We start from the raw sequence: 18,334 nt of genomic DNA, 5'->3' as shown, positions 1-18,334 counted from the left end.
TTATGCATAAAACTATATGCATAGGCTCTACGCATAAAGCTCTTATGTATAAGCTTGCATATGTGCTATGCATAGAGCCTACATATAGAGCCTAAGAATAGCCCCTTGTGCATAAAGCTCTACAGATAGGCTATATGCAGCATAGAGACTACACATAAAGTACTATGCGTAGTCTCTATGCATAATCTTGCATACGCTCTATGCATAAAGCTCTTTCACATAGTTCTGCATAGGCTCTTATGCATACGCTTTATACATAGAGCCTATGCATAAACTTTATGCATAGTCTCTATGCATAAATCCTATGCATAAGCTCTATGCAAGAATCTTTATGCATAAGCTTTATGCAAGCTTTTGCATAGGCTTGTTTAAAGCTTCTTACGTACAGCCTATGTGTAGAGCTTATGCATAAAGCTTGCAAGCCTATGCATAAATCCTATGAGCCTATTCAAAGGATTTATACATAGAGCCTATCCATAAACCCTATGAGCATATTCATAGGCTTTATGCATAGAGCTCACAAGCCTATGAATAAGCTTGCAAGCCTATACGTAGAGCTTTATGCAAGCCTAAATTAAACTTATACCCAACACCCAAGGATCTAATAAATGTAGAACTTGCATAAATAATTAAAATAAAAAGAGGGCTTATCTCTTTTTTGTGAAGCCAAAGGAGATGATTGGTGTAAGACCTACAAAACATAAGATTAAACAAAGGGATTAGTAGATTAAACAAAGTGAGCTTACAAGAAGCATAGAGCTTGCAAGAAGCTTTATGCATAAGATTTATGCAAGCCTATGCATAGAGCTTGCAAGAAGCTTTATGCATAAGGTTTATGCAAGCCTATGCATAGAGTCTATGCATAAGGCTTGCAAGAATATTTATGCAAGCAAGACTATGCATAGAGCCTATGCATAAAGCTTGCAAGAAGATTTATGCATAAGCTTTAGAGTCTATGCATAAATCTTACAAGAAGCTTTATGTAAGCCTATGCATAAAACTTACAAGCCTATGCATAGACCTTGCAAGCCTATGCATAATGTTCTAAGTCTGTGCATAGATCTTGCAAAGAAGCTTTATGGAAGCCTATGCATAAGCTCTATATAAGCCTATGTATAAATCTTGCAAGCTATTACAGAAGCTTGCAAAGCCAGTACATAAAGCTTTATGCAAGCCTAAACTAAAACTAAAACCGGCACCCAAGAATGAAATAAACGTAGAAAAAAACATAAACGATTAGAAGAATGAAGAGGGCTTACCTCTTTTTTATGAAGTCGAAGAAGAGGATTAGTGTAAGACCTACGAAAGATAAGGTTGAACTAAGTGATTAATTACAAAACATAAGATTAAACAAATTGATTAGTGCATTGAGAGATCTATACATGCATTGAGAGCTCTATGCATGCATTGAGAGAATTGAGAGCTCTATGCTAACCCTAAAAGCATAAAACCCAAAAAATACAAAACCTTAAAAGCTCTATGCATGCATGGAGAGCTCTATGCATGCATGGAGAGCTCTATGTATGCATTGAGCTCTCAACGCATGTATATAGCACTGAGAGCTCTATGCATGCTTAGAAATAACCTTTAAAGAATAAAACCCAAAAAATATTAAGCCCTTAAAACATAATAGAAAGTAATAAGCTCTTACCTCAAGAAGCTAGGATTGTGGGTTGTTGACTTGAATAAGTCTACAAAGCCTTGTTTTCAAAAGAACCCCAATAGGTAACACAAAATTGAACCAAATCTATAGAAGAACTCTTTAATTCACACAGCTTGATTCTTTTTGTATTTTAGAAGACTCCATATCAAACCCTAAGACTGGGAGTGGAGCTGGTGATGTTGAGTGGTTTTGTGAATCCTAGAACGCACATAATAATACTCGGATTGTTGTGAGATTTTAGCTAGAATATATTTTTACTATGATATCATCATTGTACATATAACATGATATGATTGCATGAGGAAAATAGGGTGGATCTCTTTGAAAAATATCTCTCAAAAGATAGCCTATGGTGCTGACATCAAGGTGATATGCTAAAGTCAATGGAGCCTCAAAGATTGGCAGCTAAAATTTTGAGGGTGCACAATGCACACTTACATAATGGTATTATACCAAACTTTTGGTAGACAATTTTTTTTATCTTCTCATATAGGAGGCCATGGACAAGGCAGCCTGGAATTCATCATGGCCATGCTTTGGATTGGCTGTGAATTTGCTAAGGGTTGGCAACGTGAAATTTTATTGCTAATGGATAAATTCAAAGCTAGCCCAGAGAGTGCCTAGCCTTTGGTGGAAATAAAGCCAATATTGTTAGTCATTCCATGGTTGAAGTACTTGTGAAATCCTTCTTAGCACTTCATCATGATGAATTTTAGAAGTGTGTAGCACCTTTTAAAGGAGCCTAGTATACGGGATTTATTTATTTTAAAAAAAGGAAAGCTTAAACAAGATTTAGCACTAAGTTTTTAAGATAAAAATAAAGATACGATGGGAGGTGCGGTTAACCAATGTATGAAGAAACTTAGAAATCTATACAAGAAAGCAAGGGAGGAGGATGATTTCTTGCACCACAAGGAGATAAATTAGTGGTGGCATGACCACATAGAGTGGTTGTCTCACTATAGAAGGATTTGGAGAAAGGAGAGGAGGCATGGAGTCCTGCATTCGCCAACTTGGAGAAAGAGAAAAAGGATGATATGGCCGCATTAAACTGCAAAGATTCGTGGAAAGAAGAGGCGATGCTGGAAAGCTGAGAAAGGCAATGAAAACTCTAAGGCAAGCAAAGGCTATAAAACGGGGATGAGTTGGTCATCCGCTATAGAGTCTTTTGTGTGCTACGCTGAGATGGTGGCGAGTTGATGCAGAGTCGGCTTTGTTTCTTGGGTGTTATCTGCTAATTAGCCTTGAGAGGGTGATGTCATTTCTATTTTTTCTTGGTATCTTGTTGATGCATACTCAGCCGTATGGAGCCAACCCACTTTAGGTGGTGAAACCGACTGCATAATTCGAACGAGAAGCTAGCATGTTTTTTAATTTTGATATCTTTGGTAATGGCTAGTTAACTTATATTGAGACCGATTCATCCCAGTAGAGAAGAGGCTAGTTAACTTATATTGAGAGCGATTCATCCCAGTAGAGAAGAGGATCATAACATGAGGCATAATTGGCAATTTTTTTGGGTGGCGATTGGCTGCTCCTGTAGTGGCCATTAGTAAGGCAGTTTAAGGCATAATTGGGTTGCTTGTGGGCAATCTATCAAAGAACATAGGAGGCTAAAACCAAGGCATACTTCAGGCATATCATTGTCATGAGGATGGGAGGCATGGATAAGCTTGTGCTCCGATCGTGGGGACCAAACTTTGCAAGCATGTGGGGGTAGGTTCCCTCCACATGCTTGCAAAGTTTGGTCCCCATCGGATCATGTTTGGGTTAGTCTTAGTGCCGAGTACAGATTTTGCAAGTCTCTTTTGGTGCGTAAGAGGCCATGGAAAATCCGGGTCTTTCCCATACCATCGTACCCAAACAAGCTTTAATGGGGACCAAACTTTGCAAGCATGTGTGGGGGGACCCACCCCCACATGCATGCAAAGTTTGGTCCCTACATCGGAGCATGTTTGGGTTAGTTTTTAACGCCCAGTGTGAATTTTTCAAGTCTCTTAGTGTTTAAGAGGCCGTGGAAAATCCGGGTCTGCTCCATACCATCGTACCCAACCATGATGCAATGGGGACCAAACTTTGCGTGCATGTGGGGGGACCCACCACCAATGCGTGCAAAGTTTGGTTCCCATAGGAGGATGTTTGGATTAGTATTTAGCACCCAAGGTGATTTTTTCAAGTCCCTTGGTGCTCAAGATGCCATGGAAAATCCGGGTCTGTCCCATACCATCGTACCCAAACATGATCCGATGTGGGGACCAAACTTTGCAAGCATGTGGGGGGGATCCACCCCCACATGCTTGCAAGCTCTAGTCCCCTACCATCAGAGAATTTTTGGGTTAGTTCTTAGCGCCCAGTGGAGATTTTTCAAGTTTCTTGGTGCTTAAGAGGCCATGGAAAAGCCATGGCTTCCCCATACCATCATACCCAAACATGCTCCCATGGGGACCAAACTTTGCAAGAATGTGAAGGGGACCCACCCCCCACATTCTTGCAAAGTTTGGTCCCCATCAAAGTATGTTTGGGTACAATTGTATGGGGAAGCCTCGGATTTTTCATGGCCTCCTAAGCACCAAGAGACTTGAAAAATCCACAGTGGGCACTAAGAACTAATCCAAACATGATCCGATGGAGATAAAACTTTTCAAGCAGGTGGGGGTGGGTCTCGCCAACATTCTTGCAAACTTTGGTCCCCATCAGAGCATGCTTGGGTATGATGGTATGGGAAAGACCCGGATTTTCAATGGCCTCTTAAGCAGCAAGAGACTTGAAAAATCCGCACTGGGCGCTAAAAACTAACCCAAACATGACCCGATGGGGACCAAACTTTGCAAGCATGTGGGGGGGACCCACCCCCACATGCTTGCAAAGTTTGGTTCCCCAGAGCATGTTTGGGTTAGTACTTAGCGCCTTGTAAAATTGGGTCTTCCACATACCATCGTACCCAAACATGCTTGGATGGGGACCAAACTTACTTTGCAAGAATGTGCGAGGGTACCCACCCCCACATGCTTGTAAAGTTTGGTCCCCATCGGATCATGTTTGGGTTAGTTCTTAGTGCCTTGTGCGGATTTTTCAAGTCTCTTGGTGGTGAGGAGGTCATGGAAAATCCGGGGCTTCCCCATACCATCGTACTCAAACATCCCACCCCCACATGCTTGCAAAGTTTGTTCCCCATCGGATCGTGTGTGGGTTAGTTCTTAGCGCCCAGTGCAGATTTTGCAAGTCTCTTGGTGCTTAACAGGCCATGGAAAATCCGGGTCTTCCCCATACCATCATATGCAAACATGCTCCGATGGTGGGGAGACCAAACTTTGCAAGCATGCGAGGGGGCCATCCCCCCACATGCTTGCAAAGTTTGGTACCCATCGGAGCATGGTTGGGTTAGTATTTAGTGCCCAGTGCGAGTATTTCAAGTCTCTTGGTGCTTAACAGGCCAGGTCTGCCCCATACCATAGTACCCAAACATCATTCGCCGAAACATAGCATGTGGAGGGGACCCACCCCCACATCCTTGCGAAGTTTTGTCCCCAGAGCATGTTTGGGCTAGTTTGTAGTGCCCAATGCGGGTTTTTCAAGTCTCTTAGTGCTTAAGAGGCCATGGAAAATCTGAGGGTTCCCCATACCATCGTACCCAAACATCCTCCGAAGCTTTTTTGCAAGAATGTGGGAGGGACCCACCCCCACATGCTTGGAAAGTTTTATCACCATCAAATCATGTTTGGCTCACATTCTTGCAAAGTTTCGTTCCCATCAGAGCATGTTTGGGTTAGTATTTAGCACCGAGTGTGAATTTTTCAAGTTTCTTGGTGCTTAAGAGGCCATGGAAAATCCAGGTCAACCCAATACTATCGTACAAACATGCTCCGGTGGGGACCAAACTTTGCAACCATGTGGCCAGGACGACCCACCACCACATGCATGCAAAGTTTGGTCGCCACCATTTGAGCATATTTGGGTTAGTTCATAGCACCCACCAGTGCAGATTTTTCAAGTCTCTTGGTGCTTAAGAGGCCATGGAAAAGCCATGGCTTCCCCATACCATCATACCTAAACATGCTCCCATGGGGCCCAAACTCTGTAAGAATGTGGAGGGGACCCACCCCCACATACTTGCAAAGTTATGTCCCCATCCGAGTATGTTTGGGTTAGTATTTAGCGCCCAGTGCGAATTTCTCTCTTGGTGCTTAAAAGGCCATGGAAAATCCGGGTCTGCCCCATACCATCGTACCCAAACATGATCCGATGGGGACCAAAATTTGCAAGCATGTGGGGGTGGATCCGCCGATGGGGACCAAACTTTGCAAGCATGTGGGAGTGGATCCTCCCCACATGCTTGCAAAGTTTGGTCTCCATCGGAGAATGTTTGGGTTAGTATTTAGCGCCCAATGTAAATTTTTCAAGTCTCTTGGTGCTTAAGAGGCCATGGAAAATCCGAGTCTGCCCCATACCATCGTACACCCAAACATGATCCGATGGGGACCAAACTTTGCAAGCATGTGGGGGGGAATCCATCCCACATGCTTTCAAAGTCATCTAAGCATATTTGTGTTAGGTCTTAGCGCCCAATGTAGATTTTTGAAGTCTCTTAAGAGGCCATGGAAAAGCCATGGATTCCCCATACCATCATACTCAAACATGCTCCCATGGGAACCAAACTTTGTAAGAATGTGGAGGGGACCCACCCCCACATTCTTGCAAAGTTTAGTCCCCATCAGAGTATGTTTGGGTACGATTAAATGGGGAAGTCCCAGATTTTCCACGGCCTCCTAAGCACCCAAGAGACTTGAAAAATCCGTAGTGGGGGCTAAGAATTAACCCAAACATGATCCGATGGACAGAAAACTTTCCAAGAATGCCGGGATCACCCACAATCTAGCAAAGTTTGGTCCCCATTAGAGCACAAAGCTTGGAGAAGAAGAAGCAAAAATGCACACAACACACAGTGTATTAGATTGTGTTAATGTACAAAGGTAAGTTAGCCCTGATGGGCGTATATACAAACCGGGGGAAAAAACCTCCTAAAGAGGGAAAAAGTACCCCGACAGTCCTAAGTGTGTTCACACATATCACTGCCTATATATATGGCAACAAATCCCCCCTGGGAAGAGTGATGGTGTGAACGAGAGCTGGCACTCATGTATAGGGAAGTGCCATGCCCGAAGTAGATCAGTCCACAAAGGGGAGCAAGCCCAAAGCTTTGCAGAAAGCTTCGAACTTCTCACGAGGAAGCGATCGGCGAGGGATCCTGTGTTGGCATATAGGCCAAGCTGATCTCTCCTACTGATAGTCTCTCCCTGACATAGTGATAATGCACCTCAATGTGCTTTGTGCGAGCATGAAAAACTAGGTTTCTCGCAACTGCGAATGCGCTCTCACTGTCAATGTAGATAGAGGTGGCAGACTCCTGTCCAACACCCACCTAAGCCACACACACTCAACCTTGGCTCTGTGAAAGCTACCCTGTACTCAGCTTCACAATTAGAAGTGGCCATAGTAGGTTGCTTCTTGCTCAACCAAGATATGCATGAGCTACCGAGCATGAAACAAAAATCACTTGTGGTTGGACACTCTTGTGTCATAGTAACTAGCCCAATCTGAGTCTGAAAAAGCATGTAAATCTGGCGGCAACAATCCCCCCTTGGGATAAAACAACCCAAGATGTATGGTGCCACTCAAGTAGTGAAAGATGCGTTTAAGTGCCTTCCAATGCTGAGACCCTGGGCTATGCATAAGCCTGCTCACCTATGAGACTACAAATTGAATGTCCGGCTTCGTAATGCATACATAAATGAGGCAACCAATAGCTGTCTGATAGAGTGTGACATCAAAGTGATCTCCAGCATCATGAAGACTCAATTTCAAACCTCCCTCCATTGGAGTAGCAATAGACTTGCAGGCTTCAAGGCCAAATCTCTGCAACAACAATGTCTCAATATACTTTGTCTGACACACAGCAATACCTCCATCACACTGCTTAAATTGTATCCCCAAATAATGATGCAAATGTCCCAAATTTGATATCTCAAAAGAGGCATTCAAATCAGCCTTAAAATCAGCAATATGACTCATTTGGTCCTGTGAGCAGCATGTCATCGACATAGAGAGCAATAGATGTACATCATCCACACGTTTAACATACAAAGTGCTTTCTGTTGGACTATTCTGAAAACCATGTGCAGTCAAATATGCATGTATCTTTTCATACCAATCTCGTGGAGCTTGCTTTAAACCATACAAAGCCTTTTTCAACCTGCACACTTTGTTTTCTTGCCCTCTTTGAACAAAACCACGAGGCTGCAATACATACACCTCCTCATGCAAATCTCCATTCAAGAACGCAGTCTCTATGTCCAATTGATGTACATTCCAACCATTATGAGCTGCCAATGCACAAATGCTACGAATGGTAGTCATACGACAAGTGGGAGCAAAGGTCTCATCAAAATCAATGCCCTTTTCTTGAGCATAACCCTTTGCAACAAGTCTAGCCTTATAGCGATCAACACTGCCATCTGGCTTTCGTTTCAACTTAAAAACCCACTTACATCCAATGACCTTTTTACCAATAGGCAAATCACACAAAGACCATGTACCATTCTTCATTATAGCATCATATTCACTTTGCACTGTAGCCAACCAATTTTCTGATTTTTGGGTGGTTGCAAGATGAGGTTATCTAGTTTCATGGCGTGGGCGCCCTTGGCTTTAGCTGAAAAACAGGCATTTTTTCAAGAAGAATAGCCAATCTCTCATAGTTAGCCAAGGAGTTTCACTTCAAGGTCTTCTAATGAAACATCATATGCAAAGTTGGGCACCTAAAACTATAATCTGATCGAATATCCAATAATTGCAAATCCCCTTTTCTTTGGGAACCAAGTTTGTATACAGGCCCTGTCCTAGGTTTAGACAGGTATAGTGAATGTGAGTAAATTGCCTATAACTTTTACATTATTACTCATACGATGTTCCCACTTTGCATTTCACAAATACAAATAACATAGAGCTTAACTTGATTTATCGAGTAATTTTTGATGTGTTCTACTATTTTCTATATTATTTAAAAGATATTAGAATTGTTAAAAAACATACTATTTTATCCTCCCACCACATCTACCATTTAAAATGCTCAAATTGTATGGATCTAGTGATGATTAGATTGGGAAAGATTAGTATAATGTGGGTATAAGATAAAATTACAAATCTAACGGTTTGATTTTTGTAGATTTACTTTGGAAAATTTATTATGACTGTCAGAGGCCCATTAAATCAATAGTAATTTAATTCTAGAAAATTAAATATTGAATCTTTCAATCTAAAAACTCATGGGATCAATACTCTTGTTGCCATGAATTTATCAAAAAAAATTTGGCTTGATTTGAGTATGGGAAGGTCCATTTTCAATCCTCCCAAGTGAAAATTCCCATATTGTGTCCACTCTCCCCTTTTCAAGTCTAAAACCAATCCTAGTTAGGTTTGGAAATCTAGGCTTGGTAAACTTCACAGCTTAGGTTTCATTCCATGTGTGAGGCTTGGGTAGGCCCAAACCTTATACATGCATGCCACTTTATGTCCACGTGAGCATCGAGAGGATCCACATAAGCAGCTTGCCACCTCAGCTTGCCACCTCCACCTTCCATGTCAACATGGTCAACCTAGTTGACTCCCCACCTCATCATCCTAGTCATCATTAATGCCACATCATCTTGCCACCTTTGCATGCCACCTCGCACATGGTGACATGGCATGCCACATCATGGAATTGCCACATCAACCATAATAGTGCCACATGTCAAGAGAATGCCACGTGTCATGCACGCTTGTGACACGTGGCATCTCCTTCCCACCTCCCCTCTTTTTTCAAAAACATATTTTTGGAAAAGTTAATTTAGTAATTTAGAGAAATAGAATATAGAAATTTAAATAATAAAATATATGTAACTTATTAAATAAAAGAATTTAAAATCACTAATTTAAAAGGATTATATTTTGGGATTAGATCAATAAAAATATTATTAAAGATCATATTATTAATTTTAAAAAAATAAATTTTTTATTTTTATATTTCTTGAAAATTTTTTATGTAGAATAAACCTTTGAATAAAATATGAAAAAAATACTTTATTTAAAAAAAGCAGTTATATAATTATAAAATAAAAGATTTCTTTAAAGATATATTTATATATATTTATATATCTGGTAATGATAAATATTTAGACTTGTTAATAAATATTATAAATAATATTAATTTTTAAGTGGATAATAGTTTATCTTTAAATATCTTTATGTTTATCTTAGTTATCCAATCAATCTTAGATAGGAAATCCAGTGAGATTTGAAGTGGATAACCTATTTTTCCTATATAATCACACATCTCTAGTACTATCCCACACTTATCTGTAGTACTATCCCATCATTGAGCCCTTATAATATTTTCTCTCTTAGCTTCCTTGAGAATGGGTTCTCAAAGCCGTAGGAGTCGGAAACGTGATAGGACTAGACTCCCCCCCATCCACCAAGTTCAAGAGGAGGAGAGGAGAAGGGTAGCTCGTGAGAGAAAGAGAGAGTGGAGAGCACGTCAACGAGCAACACCTTCCGTTGGCGATGATCCAAGCCTTGCTCCTCCTCTTCCACTTCCTCTCCCTTCGCCCTCTTCCCCCCCACTACCCCTTAGTTTAGATAATCCACATGAACCCGCCCTTCTTGAGTCCTCTCTTCTACAAGAACCCACCCCCCCTCCTTTGGGCGCCCTTCGTGTGGATAGGAAAGAACTATCAAAGTCAGGGGCACATCGTCGTGCCCATGCAATCTTCCAATCCTATTTCAAAGACCTCACATCTTCATCACAGGCATGTGTGCTTGATGCTTTGATTGATCTGCCCAACATGGCCAACTGCAGGGCGCTTTCCGACATTGGAGGTCGAAGAGAGAGGAGAGCTGGCATGGCGGTGCTACAAAGTGTTCGTCATTCCTATATAGTTAACAAGAAGAGGAACTCTGCGGACGCTTTGGCTGCTCGACGGGCTATTGTGGCAGCCATAAGTAGCTCCCAAATGAAGGGTAAGGTTAGTGCCACATCTCGCATCCTTTCCATAGCACCACACGCACTTAGAGTTGGGTCTATTACGCGACAAAGTTTAGATGCCAATGAGGTTGGTGCTATGTGGGCGAGTAGTGGTCGTGTAGCTAGGCATGATCGCCTACTAGATGAAACCACTAGAACCTTGATAGAAAGTTTTTGGGAGGAGAATTGTCGTGCATCGCCAGTTTTCAAGAAAGCTTTGCGTAAGAGAGTGACAAGAGGAGTGTTCATTGAGCACGGTGCTTGCTTTCTTGAAATGTCCCAAACTGAGTTGTATTCTCAGTTTGTAGCTTCGTATCCAGAGCTTAAAATTGGGCAAAGGTCATTTGAGGGGTGTAAGCCTTGGTTTGTGAGGTACTCACGTCAGCGTGACACATGTTGTTGTCGCTACCATGTTGAGTTCAATCTTTTTTATGATGTGTTCCGTTCTCTTAGTGGGCATAGAGAGTTGCCTCGTAGTCCACGTGATTTCATCCACTCTCTTTTGTGTGCACGCACGGAGGATGCCCAGTTCCATAGGATGCCTTGTGTGGAGAGCAATTGCACATCATGTGGTTCACTTGCACATCTACAGATGGTAGATCTTGATGCAAGTGACCAAGAGATAGTGGCATGGCAACGTTATGAGTATGTGACACACCAGCTCCAGAGTGGTGGACAGTCCAGGAAGTTGCAGCTCGTGGACAAACATACACCACGTTGTCACTTCACAGCCACATTTAGGGAGCAGATCTACCCCTACATACGGCACAGTCATTGTGCCAAGTGGCAGGATCGTCAGTTCCGAGCATGCCTAGCAGAGTTTCCTATTGGTGTGGTCGTCTCTGTGATTGAGCAGAGAACTACACTTTCACACCTTTTCAGGAGATACAATCTGAGTATTACTTCTCAGAGCAGGTAATGGTTATATTTTGTACTATTTGTTTTATGTTTGAGCTTCATTACTTAATTGATTTTTTGTGTCCTAAACGTATGTATTGCTTCCCTCACCAGGTTGCTATTTTGGTCCACATTAGCTATCGACATGCAGAGGCTCATGTAGATGGGATAGCGAGTACCCCCGAGACCCGTGTCATTATTCGAGAGTATCATTTCTATATCAGTGATGATCGTTCACATGATGCACATTTTGTGCAACACTGCTTTCGTCTCCATGACGATTTTTTAGGAGATTGTGGGATCAGACATGTCCAGCGATGGGTTTGGTCGGATGGTTGTGGCGCACAGTTCAAGTCATCACGTCAATTCTATTGGCTCTACAGGTTGTACTTATGGCTTTCTTACATTTTCAATTAAACTAAATTCACTAGAACATCTTAAAGAAAACAATAACTAAGACTATCTTTTATGGATTTATAGGTGGCATGTGCAGTCTAGTATCCCAGTGATTTGGTCATTCTTTGAGACTGGTCACGGGAAGGGTGAGCATGATGGTGCAGGCGCGTGTGTGAAACGTGCCTTGAGGCGTCATCAGCTGCGACAGGATGCTCAGCGGTTCAGAGATGCGGGCCACGTAGTCGAGTGGTGCTCCCAACATTTGTGTGGGAGTGCAGCATCATCGTACCCCAGACGTGATGCTCGGATTGTCAGGAGATTTTTTTGGCATGTGGATGGTGGCACGATTGACCGCAGAGCCTCCCATGATTGTGACACAGTACCTGGCACCTTGGGCTTACATTCCATCAGGAGCACGTGCATGGCGGCCCCCACGATTTACACACGACGGTTTGCATGCTTCTGTGGAGCATGTATGGATGGCGATTGGTCACATTGTGCCTCGAGAGGATGGGCAGATGCATGGATACAGACATTCCTCTCCCCCGAGCATCCTTCACATCCAGTGGTGTCTGTTGAGCACACAGGTCCTGCGTTCATGGTCAGTTATGATGACCTGACAGATTTGTTACAGGAGGGTGATGTATTTGCTGTTATTGCCAGTGAGGGAAACAGCGAGGGAGTAGACTACTATCTGATGAGTTGCACTAGGCCAAAGTGCATGCTTGACCAGGATACAGTGGATGATCATGGGTTTTCTTATGACGCCCATAGCATGATTGTGGCAGGCCGGTTCTACCAGCAGATTCGACTTCATCGGGGGAGTCTTGAGTTCCAGCAGTGGAAGTGGGAGTTAGAGGCATTTCAGTTCTCTCATCTAGTGGTTGCTACCAGGCTCACTCTTGTTCGAGTACAGAGCCGAAAACACAGTTCTCACCCTCGTTTTCGGCTTCGAGTGGATGACCATGAGAGCATTCTAGAGCAGTTGAGAGCTAGAGAGGGTGCTGCTGACTAGATCTCTATCTTGATAGTGACTAAACTCAGACTAGCTGGGTTAGCTCACTTACATTGTACTTAGATTTTTGGGCAGTGACTAACCTCAGACTAGCTGGGGTAGCTCATTTTCATTCTGATGTACTTATTTGATGTTTATATCATTATGAGTTTTCTCATTATTGAGTATCATTACATTTTAGTTGATGTTCTTGATTTTATTATATTTTTTAACACTTTGGCTATCATATTGTTTGTTGAAAATCTCCATGCCATCGTACCCAAACATGCTCCGATGGGGACCAAACTTTGCAAGCATGTGGGGGTGGGCCCCCCCCACATGCTTGCAAAGTTTGGTCCCCATCGGAGCATGTTTGGGTTGGCAATGGGCGCCCAGTGCGGTTTTTTCAAGTCTCTTGGTGCTTAAGAGGCCATGGAAAATCCGGGCCTTCCCCATACCATCGTACCCAAACATGCTCCGATGGGGACCAAACTTTGCAAGCGTGTGGGGGTGGGCCCCCCCCAAATGCTTGCAAAGTTTGGTCCCCATCGGAGCATGTTTGGGTTGGCAATCGGCGCCCAGTGCGGGTTTTTCAAGTCTCTTGGTACTTAAGAGGCCATGGAAAATCCGGGCCTTCCCCATACCATCGTACCCAAACATGCTCCGATGGGGACCAAACTTTGCAAGCGTGTGGGGGTGGGCCCCCCCCACATGCTTGCAAAGTTTGGTCCCCATCGGAGCATGTTTGGGTTGGCAATGGGCGCCCAGTGCGGGTTTTTCTAGTCTCTTGGTGCTTAAGAGGCCATGGAAAATCCGGGCCTTCCCCATACCATCGTACCCAAAGATGCTCCGATGGAGACCAAACTTTGCAAGCATGTGGAGGTGGGCCCCCCCCACATGCTTGCAAAGTTTGGTCGCAATCAGGGCATGTTTGGGTTGGCAATCGGCGCCCAGTGCGGTTTTTTCAAGTCTCTTGGTGCTTAAGAGGCCATGGAAAATCCGGGCCTTCCCCATACCATCGTACCCAAACATGCTCCGATGGGGACCAAACTTTGCAAGCATGTGGGGGTGGGCCCCCCCCACATGCTTGCAAAGTTTGGTCCCCATCGGAGCATGTTTGGATTGGCAATCAGCGCCCAGTGCGGGTTTTTCAAGTCTCTTGGTGCTTAAGAGGCCATGGAAAATCCGGGCCTTCCCCATACCATCGTACCCAAACATGCTCCGATGGGGACCAAACTTTGCAAGCGTGTGGGGGTGGGCCCCCCCCACATGCTTGCAAAGTTTGGTCCCCATCGGAGCATGTTTGGGTTGGCAATGGGCGCCCAGTGCGGTTTTTTCAAGTCTCTTGGTGCTTAAGAGGCCATGGAAAATCCGGGCCTTCCCCATACCATCGTACCCAAACATGCTCTGATTGTGACCAAACTTTGCAAGCATGTGGGGGTGGGCCCCCCCCACATCCTTGCAAAGTTTGGTCCCCATCGGAGAATGTTTGGGTACGATGGTATGGGGAAGGCCCGGATTTTCCATGGCCTCTTAGGCACCAAGAGACTTGAAAAACCCGCACTGGGCGCCGATTGCCAACCCAAACATGCTCTGATTGTGACCAAACTTTGCAAGCATGTGGGGGTGGGCCCCCCCCACATCCTTGCAAAGTTTGGTCCCCATCGGAGAATGTTTGGGTACGATGGTATGGGGAAGGCCCGAATTTTCCATGGCCTCTTAAGCACCAAGAGAGTTGAAAAACCCGCACTGGGCGCCCATTGCCAACCCAAACATGCTCTGATTGTGACCAGACTTTGCAAGCATGTGGGGGTGGGCCCCCCCCACATCCTTGCAAAGTTTGGTCCCCATCGGAGAATGTTTGGGTACGATGGTATGGGGAAGGCCCGGATTTTCCATGGCCTCTTAGGCACCAAGAGACTTGAAAAACCCGCACTGGGCGCCGATTGCCAATCCAAACATGCTCCGATGGGGACCAAACTTTGCAAGCATGTGGGGGGGGCCCACCCCCACATGCTTGCAAAGTTTGGTCCCCATCGGAGCATGTTTGGGTACGATGGTATGGGGAAGGCCCGGATTTTCCATGGCCTCTTAAGCACCAAGAGACTTGAAAAACCCGCACTGGGCGCCCATTGCCAACCCAAACATGCTCTGATTGTGACCAAACTTTGCAAGCATGTGGGGGTGGGCCCCCCCCACATCCTTGCAAAGTTTGGTCCCCATCGGAGAATGTTTGGGTACGATGGTATGGGGAAGGCCCGGATTTTCCATGGCCTCTTAAGCACCAAGAGACTTGAAAAACCCGCACTGGGCGCCCATTGCCAACCCAAACATGCTCTGATTGTGACCAAACTTTGCAAGCATGTGGGGGTGGGCCCCCCCCACATCCTTGCAAAGTTTGGTCCCCATCGGAGAATGTTTGGGTACGATGGTATGGGGAAGGCCCGGATTTTCCATGGCCTCTTAAGCACCAAGAGACTTGAAAAACCCGCACTGGGCGCCCATTGCCAACCCAAACATGCTCTGATTGTGACCAAACTTTGCAAGCATGTGGGGGTGAGCCCCCCCCACATCCTTGCAAAGTTTGGTCCCCATCGGAGAATGTTTGGGTACGATGGTATGGGGAAGGCCCGGATTTTCCATGGCCTCTTAAGCACCAAGAGAGTTGAAAAACCCGCACTGGGGGCGCCCATTGCCAACCCAAACATGCTCTGATTGTGACCAAACTTTGCAAGCATGTGGGGGTGGGCCCCCCCCACATCCTTGCAAAGTTTGGTCCCCATCGGAGAATGTTTGGGTACGATGGTATGGGGAAGGCCCGGATTTTCCATGGCCTCTTAGGCACCAAGAGACTTGAAAAACCCGCACTGGGCGCCGATTGCCAACCCAAACATGCTCCGATGGGGACCAAACTTTGCAAGCATGTGGGGGGGGCCCACCCCCACATGCTTGCAAAGTTTGGTCTCCATCGGAGCATGTTTGGGTACGATGGTATGGGGAAGGCCCGGATTTTCCATGGCCTCTTAAGCACCAAGAGACTTGAAAAACCCGCACTGGGCGCCGATTGCCAATCCAAACATGCTCCGATGGGGACCAAACTTTGCAAGCATGTGGGGGGGGCCCACCCCCACATGCTTGCAAAGTTTGGTCCCCATCGGAGCATGTTTGGGTACGATGGTATGGGGAAGGCCCGGATTTTCCATGGCCTCTTAAGCACCAAGAGACTTGAAAAACCCGCACTGGGCGCCGATTGCCAACCCAAACATGCTTTGATTGTGACCAAACTTTGCAAGCATGTGGGGGGGGCCCACCCCCACACGCTTGCAAAGTTTGGTCCCCATCGGAGCATGTTTGGGTACGATGGTATGGGGAAGGCCCGGATTTTCCATGGCCTCTTAAGCACCAAGAGACTTGAAAAAACCACACTGGGCGCACATTGCCAACCCAAACATGCTCCGATGGGGACCAAACTTTGCAAGCATGTGGGGGGGGCCCACCCCCACATGCTTGCAAAGTTTGGTCCCCATCGGAGCATGTTTGGGTACGATGGCATGGAGATTTTCAACAAACAATATGATAGCAAAAGTGTTAAGAAATATAATAAAATCAAGAACATCAACTAAAATGTAATGATACTCAATAATGAGAAAACTCATAATGATATAAACATCAAATAAGTACATCAGAATGAAAATGAGCTACCCCAGCTAGCCTGAGGTTAGTCACTGCCCAAAAATCTAAGTACAATGTAAGTGAGCTAACCCAGCTAGTCTGAGTTTAGTCACTATCAACAGCAACCCAATCAAAATCGTCATCTCTAACTGCCGGTCGACGTGCGCGTCGAGGCTGCTGTGCACGTCGAGGAGGCTGTGCCGGCTGCGGGGGTCGTCGAATGTCTGCGGGGAGGTCTGCCTCAAAGGAAGGATCGTGAGCTGGTGCCGGTATACTCGGGAGCTCACGAGTCCCAAAAGCTGCTATGGCCCTCTCTCTCTCTCTGCGTCGTGCTAATGCAAGACGCCTCTGTCTGTACACCCAAAATCTATAATCTGCAATGGTGCGTGTCTGCCACTCTGCTCGTGTAAGCTCCTCTGCTGTAAGGACACGCTGCTCATGAGAAGCAGCACTGCTGCTAGCACCATCACCCGCTGTGCCACTAGGGCCAGCACCAACCACGCGCTCAAATGCTATCACCTGGCTCTCATGTAGCACTCTCTGGTAAGCGTCGAACTCATGTGAGCTCCACTCTATCTCAGGAGGCACCTCAGGCTCCTGGGCTCTATCGTCGAAGGCGTCGAGTCCCAAGTCCATAGCTGATGTAAAGTCGACAGGCCTCCCAGTCCTGGCATCTACTCGTACAAGGCCTGGGTGAAGATCATCGATGCCCAATACCCTGTACGTCGCTAAGTCGACGCGTGCACGGCAGGATGGGCATGCTGAGAACCGGACGAGCTCCTGGGTGATGCAAGACAAGTGGAAAATATGTCCACATCCTAGGGCATATCCTCCTGTACTATCAATGTCCTCGATACATAAACAGCAGCACGCATCCCGTAGGAAGGGAGGTGCATCCTGAGGGAGAGGTCGTCGAAAAACCTCTGTGATAGGCCGTGGATATAACGGTAGGTAAGGCACTGTCACATCGGATGATCTACGATACTCTCGAACATGCAGCATCAGCTGCTCTGCCCTGTGCTGGGCAATCTGCTCCATGATCTGATGATGCTGTGCCTCAGCTCTGGAGCTCTCTACCTCGGTCCGAGCCTACGCAAAAAAGTAAAGCATTAAAATATTTGATTAGTCTCTCATTAGGTATTACTTAAAGAAATTTGTAACTTAAACGTGCAAGAGAAACCTACCTGCTGGATGTCGGACTCTCTCAGATGCTGTGCCTCTGCAGTAGCTGCCTCTGCCATCTGTAATGCAGCTCGGAGGCGGTCTATCTCCGCTCTCGCCTCTACCAACTCCTGAGTGAGCCTCTGAGTGGCAGGTGTGGGAACCTGCGTGACACAATCAACCATGCTGCTCATGTAAAAATATAGAAAAGTACATATAAACATGAAGATAAATGACCAAAAAAACTTAAGACGTAATATATATGTAAATACCTCCACATCTGTCGTCGGTATAGCTCGTGAGAATAGGCGCACCACGTGCTGGATGCTCTCCGTGGTACTCCGTACGTCAATGCCGACCTGCGTGCCAAGAGCCTCTACTGTCGACAATGGCACAAATGAAGGATCTGTGGCGGCAGGTGCTACACGAAGTGCTGGTGGAGGCCGCCTACCCTGGTCCTGGAGACGGCCTCGGCCAGCACCACCACCCG

General features: G+C 45.5%; 1 protein-coding gene across 1 annotated transcript; it reads right to left on the bottom strand.

Annotated features, from left to right (window-relative positions):
• Positions 1-647: 647 nt before the first annotated feature.
• LOC147603230 (uncharacterized) lies at positions 648-18,029 on the bottom strand. The gene is made up of 3 exons (XM_086796714.1): positions 17,868-18,029; positions 17,154-17,772; positions 648-691 (listed from the first exon to the last, which is right to left on the bottom strand). Exons 1-3 carry the CDS (start codon positions 18,027-18,029, stop codon positions 648-650), a joined length of 825 nt encoding a protein of 274 aa, XP_086652840.1.
• Between the last annotated feature and the right edge of the window lie 305 nt (positions 18,030-18,334).

Source organism: Cibotium barometz, chromosome 64 (genome assembly GCF_041138505.1).
Source record: "Cibotium barometz isolate CiBa-2024 chromosome 64, ASM4113850v1, whole genome shotgun sequence".
NCBI lineage: Eukaryota > Viridiplantae > Streptophyta > Polypodiopsida > Cyatheales > Cibotiaceae > Cibotium > Cibotium barometz.
The sequence above is the reverse complement of the archived record's forward strand: the minus strand, read 5'-3'. Positions and strand labels throughout refer to the sequence as shown.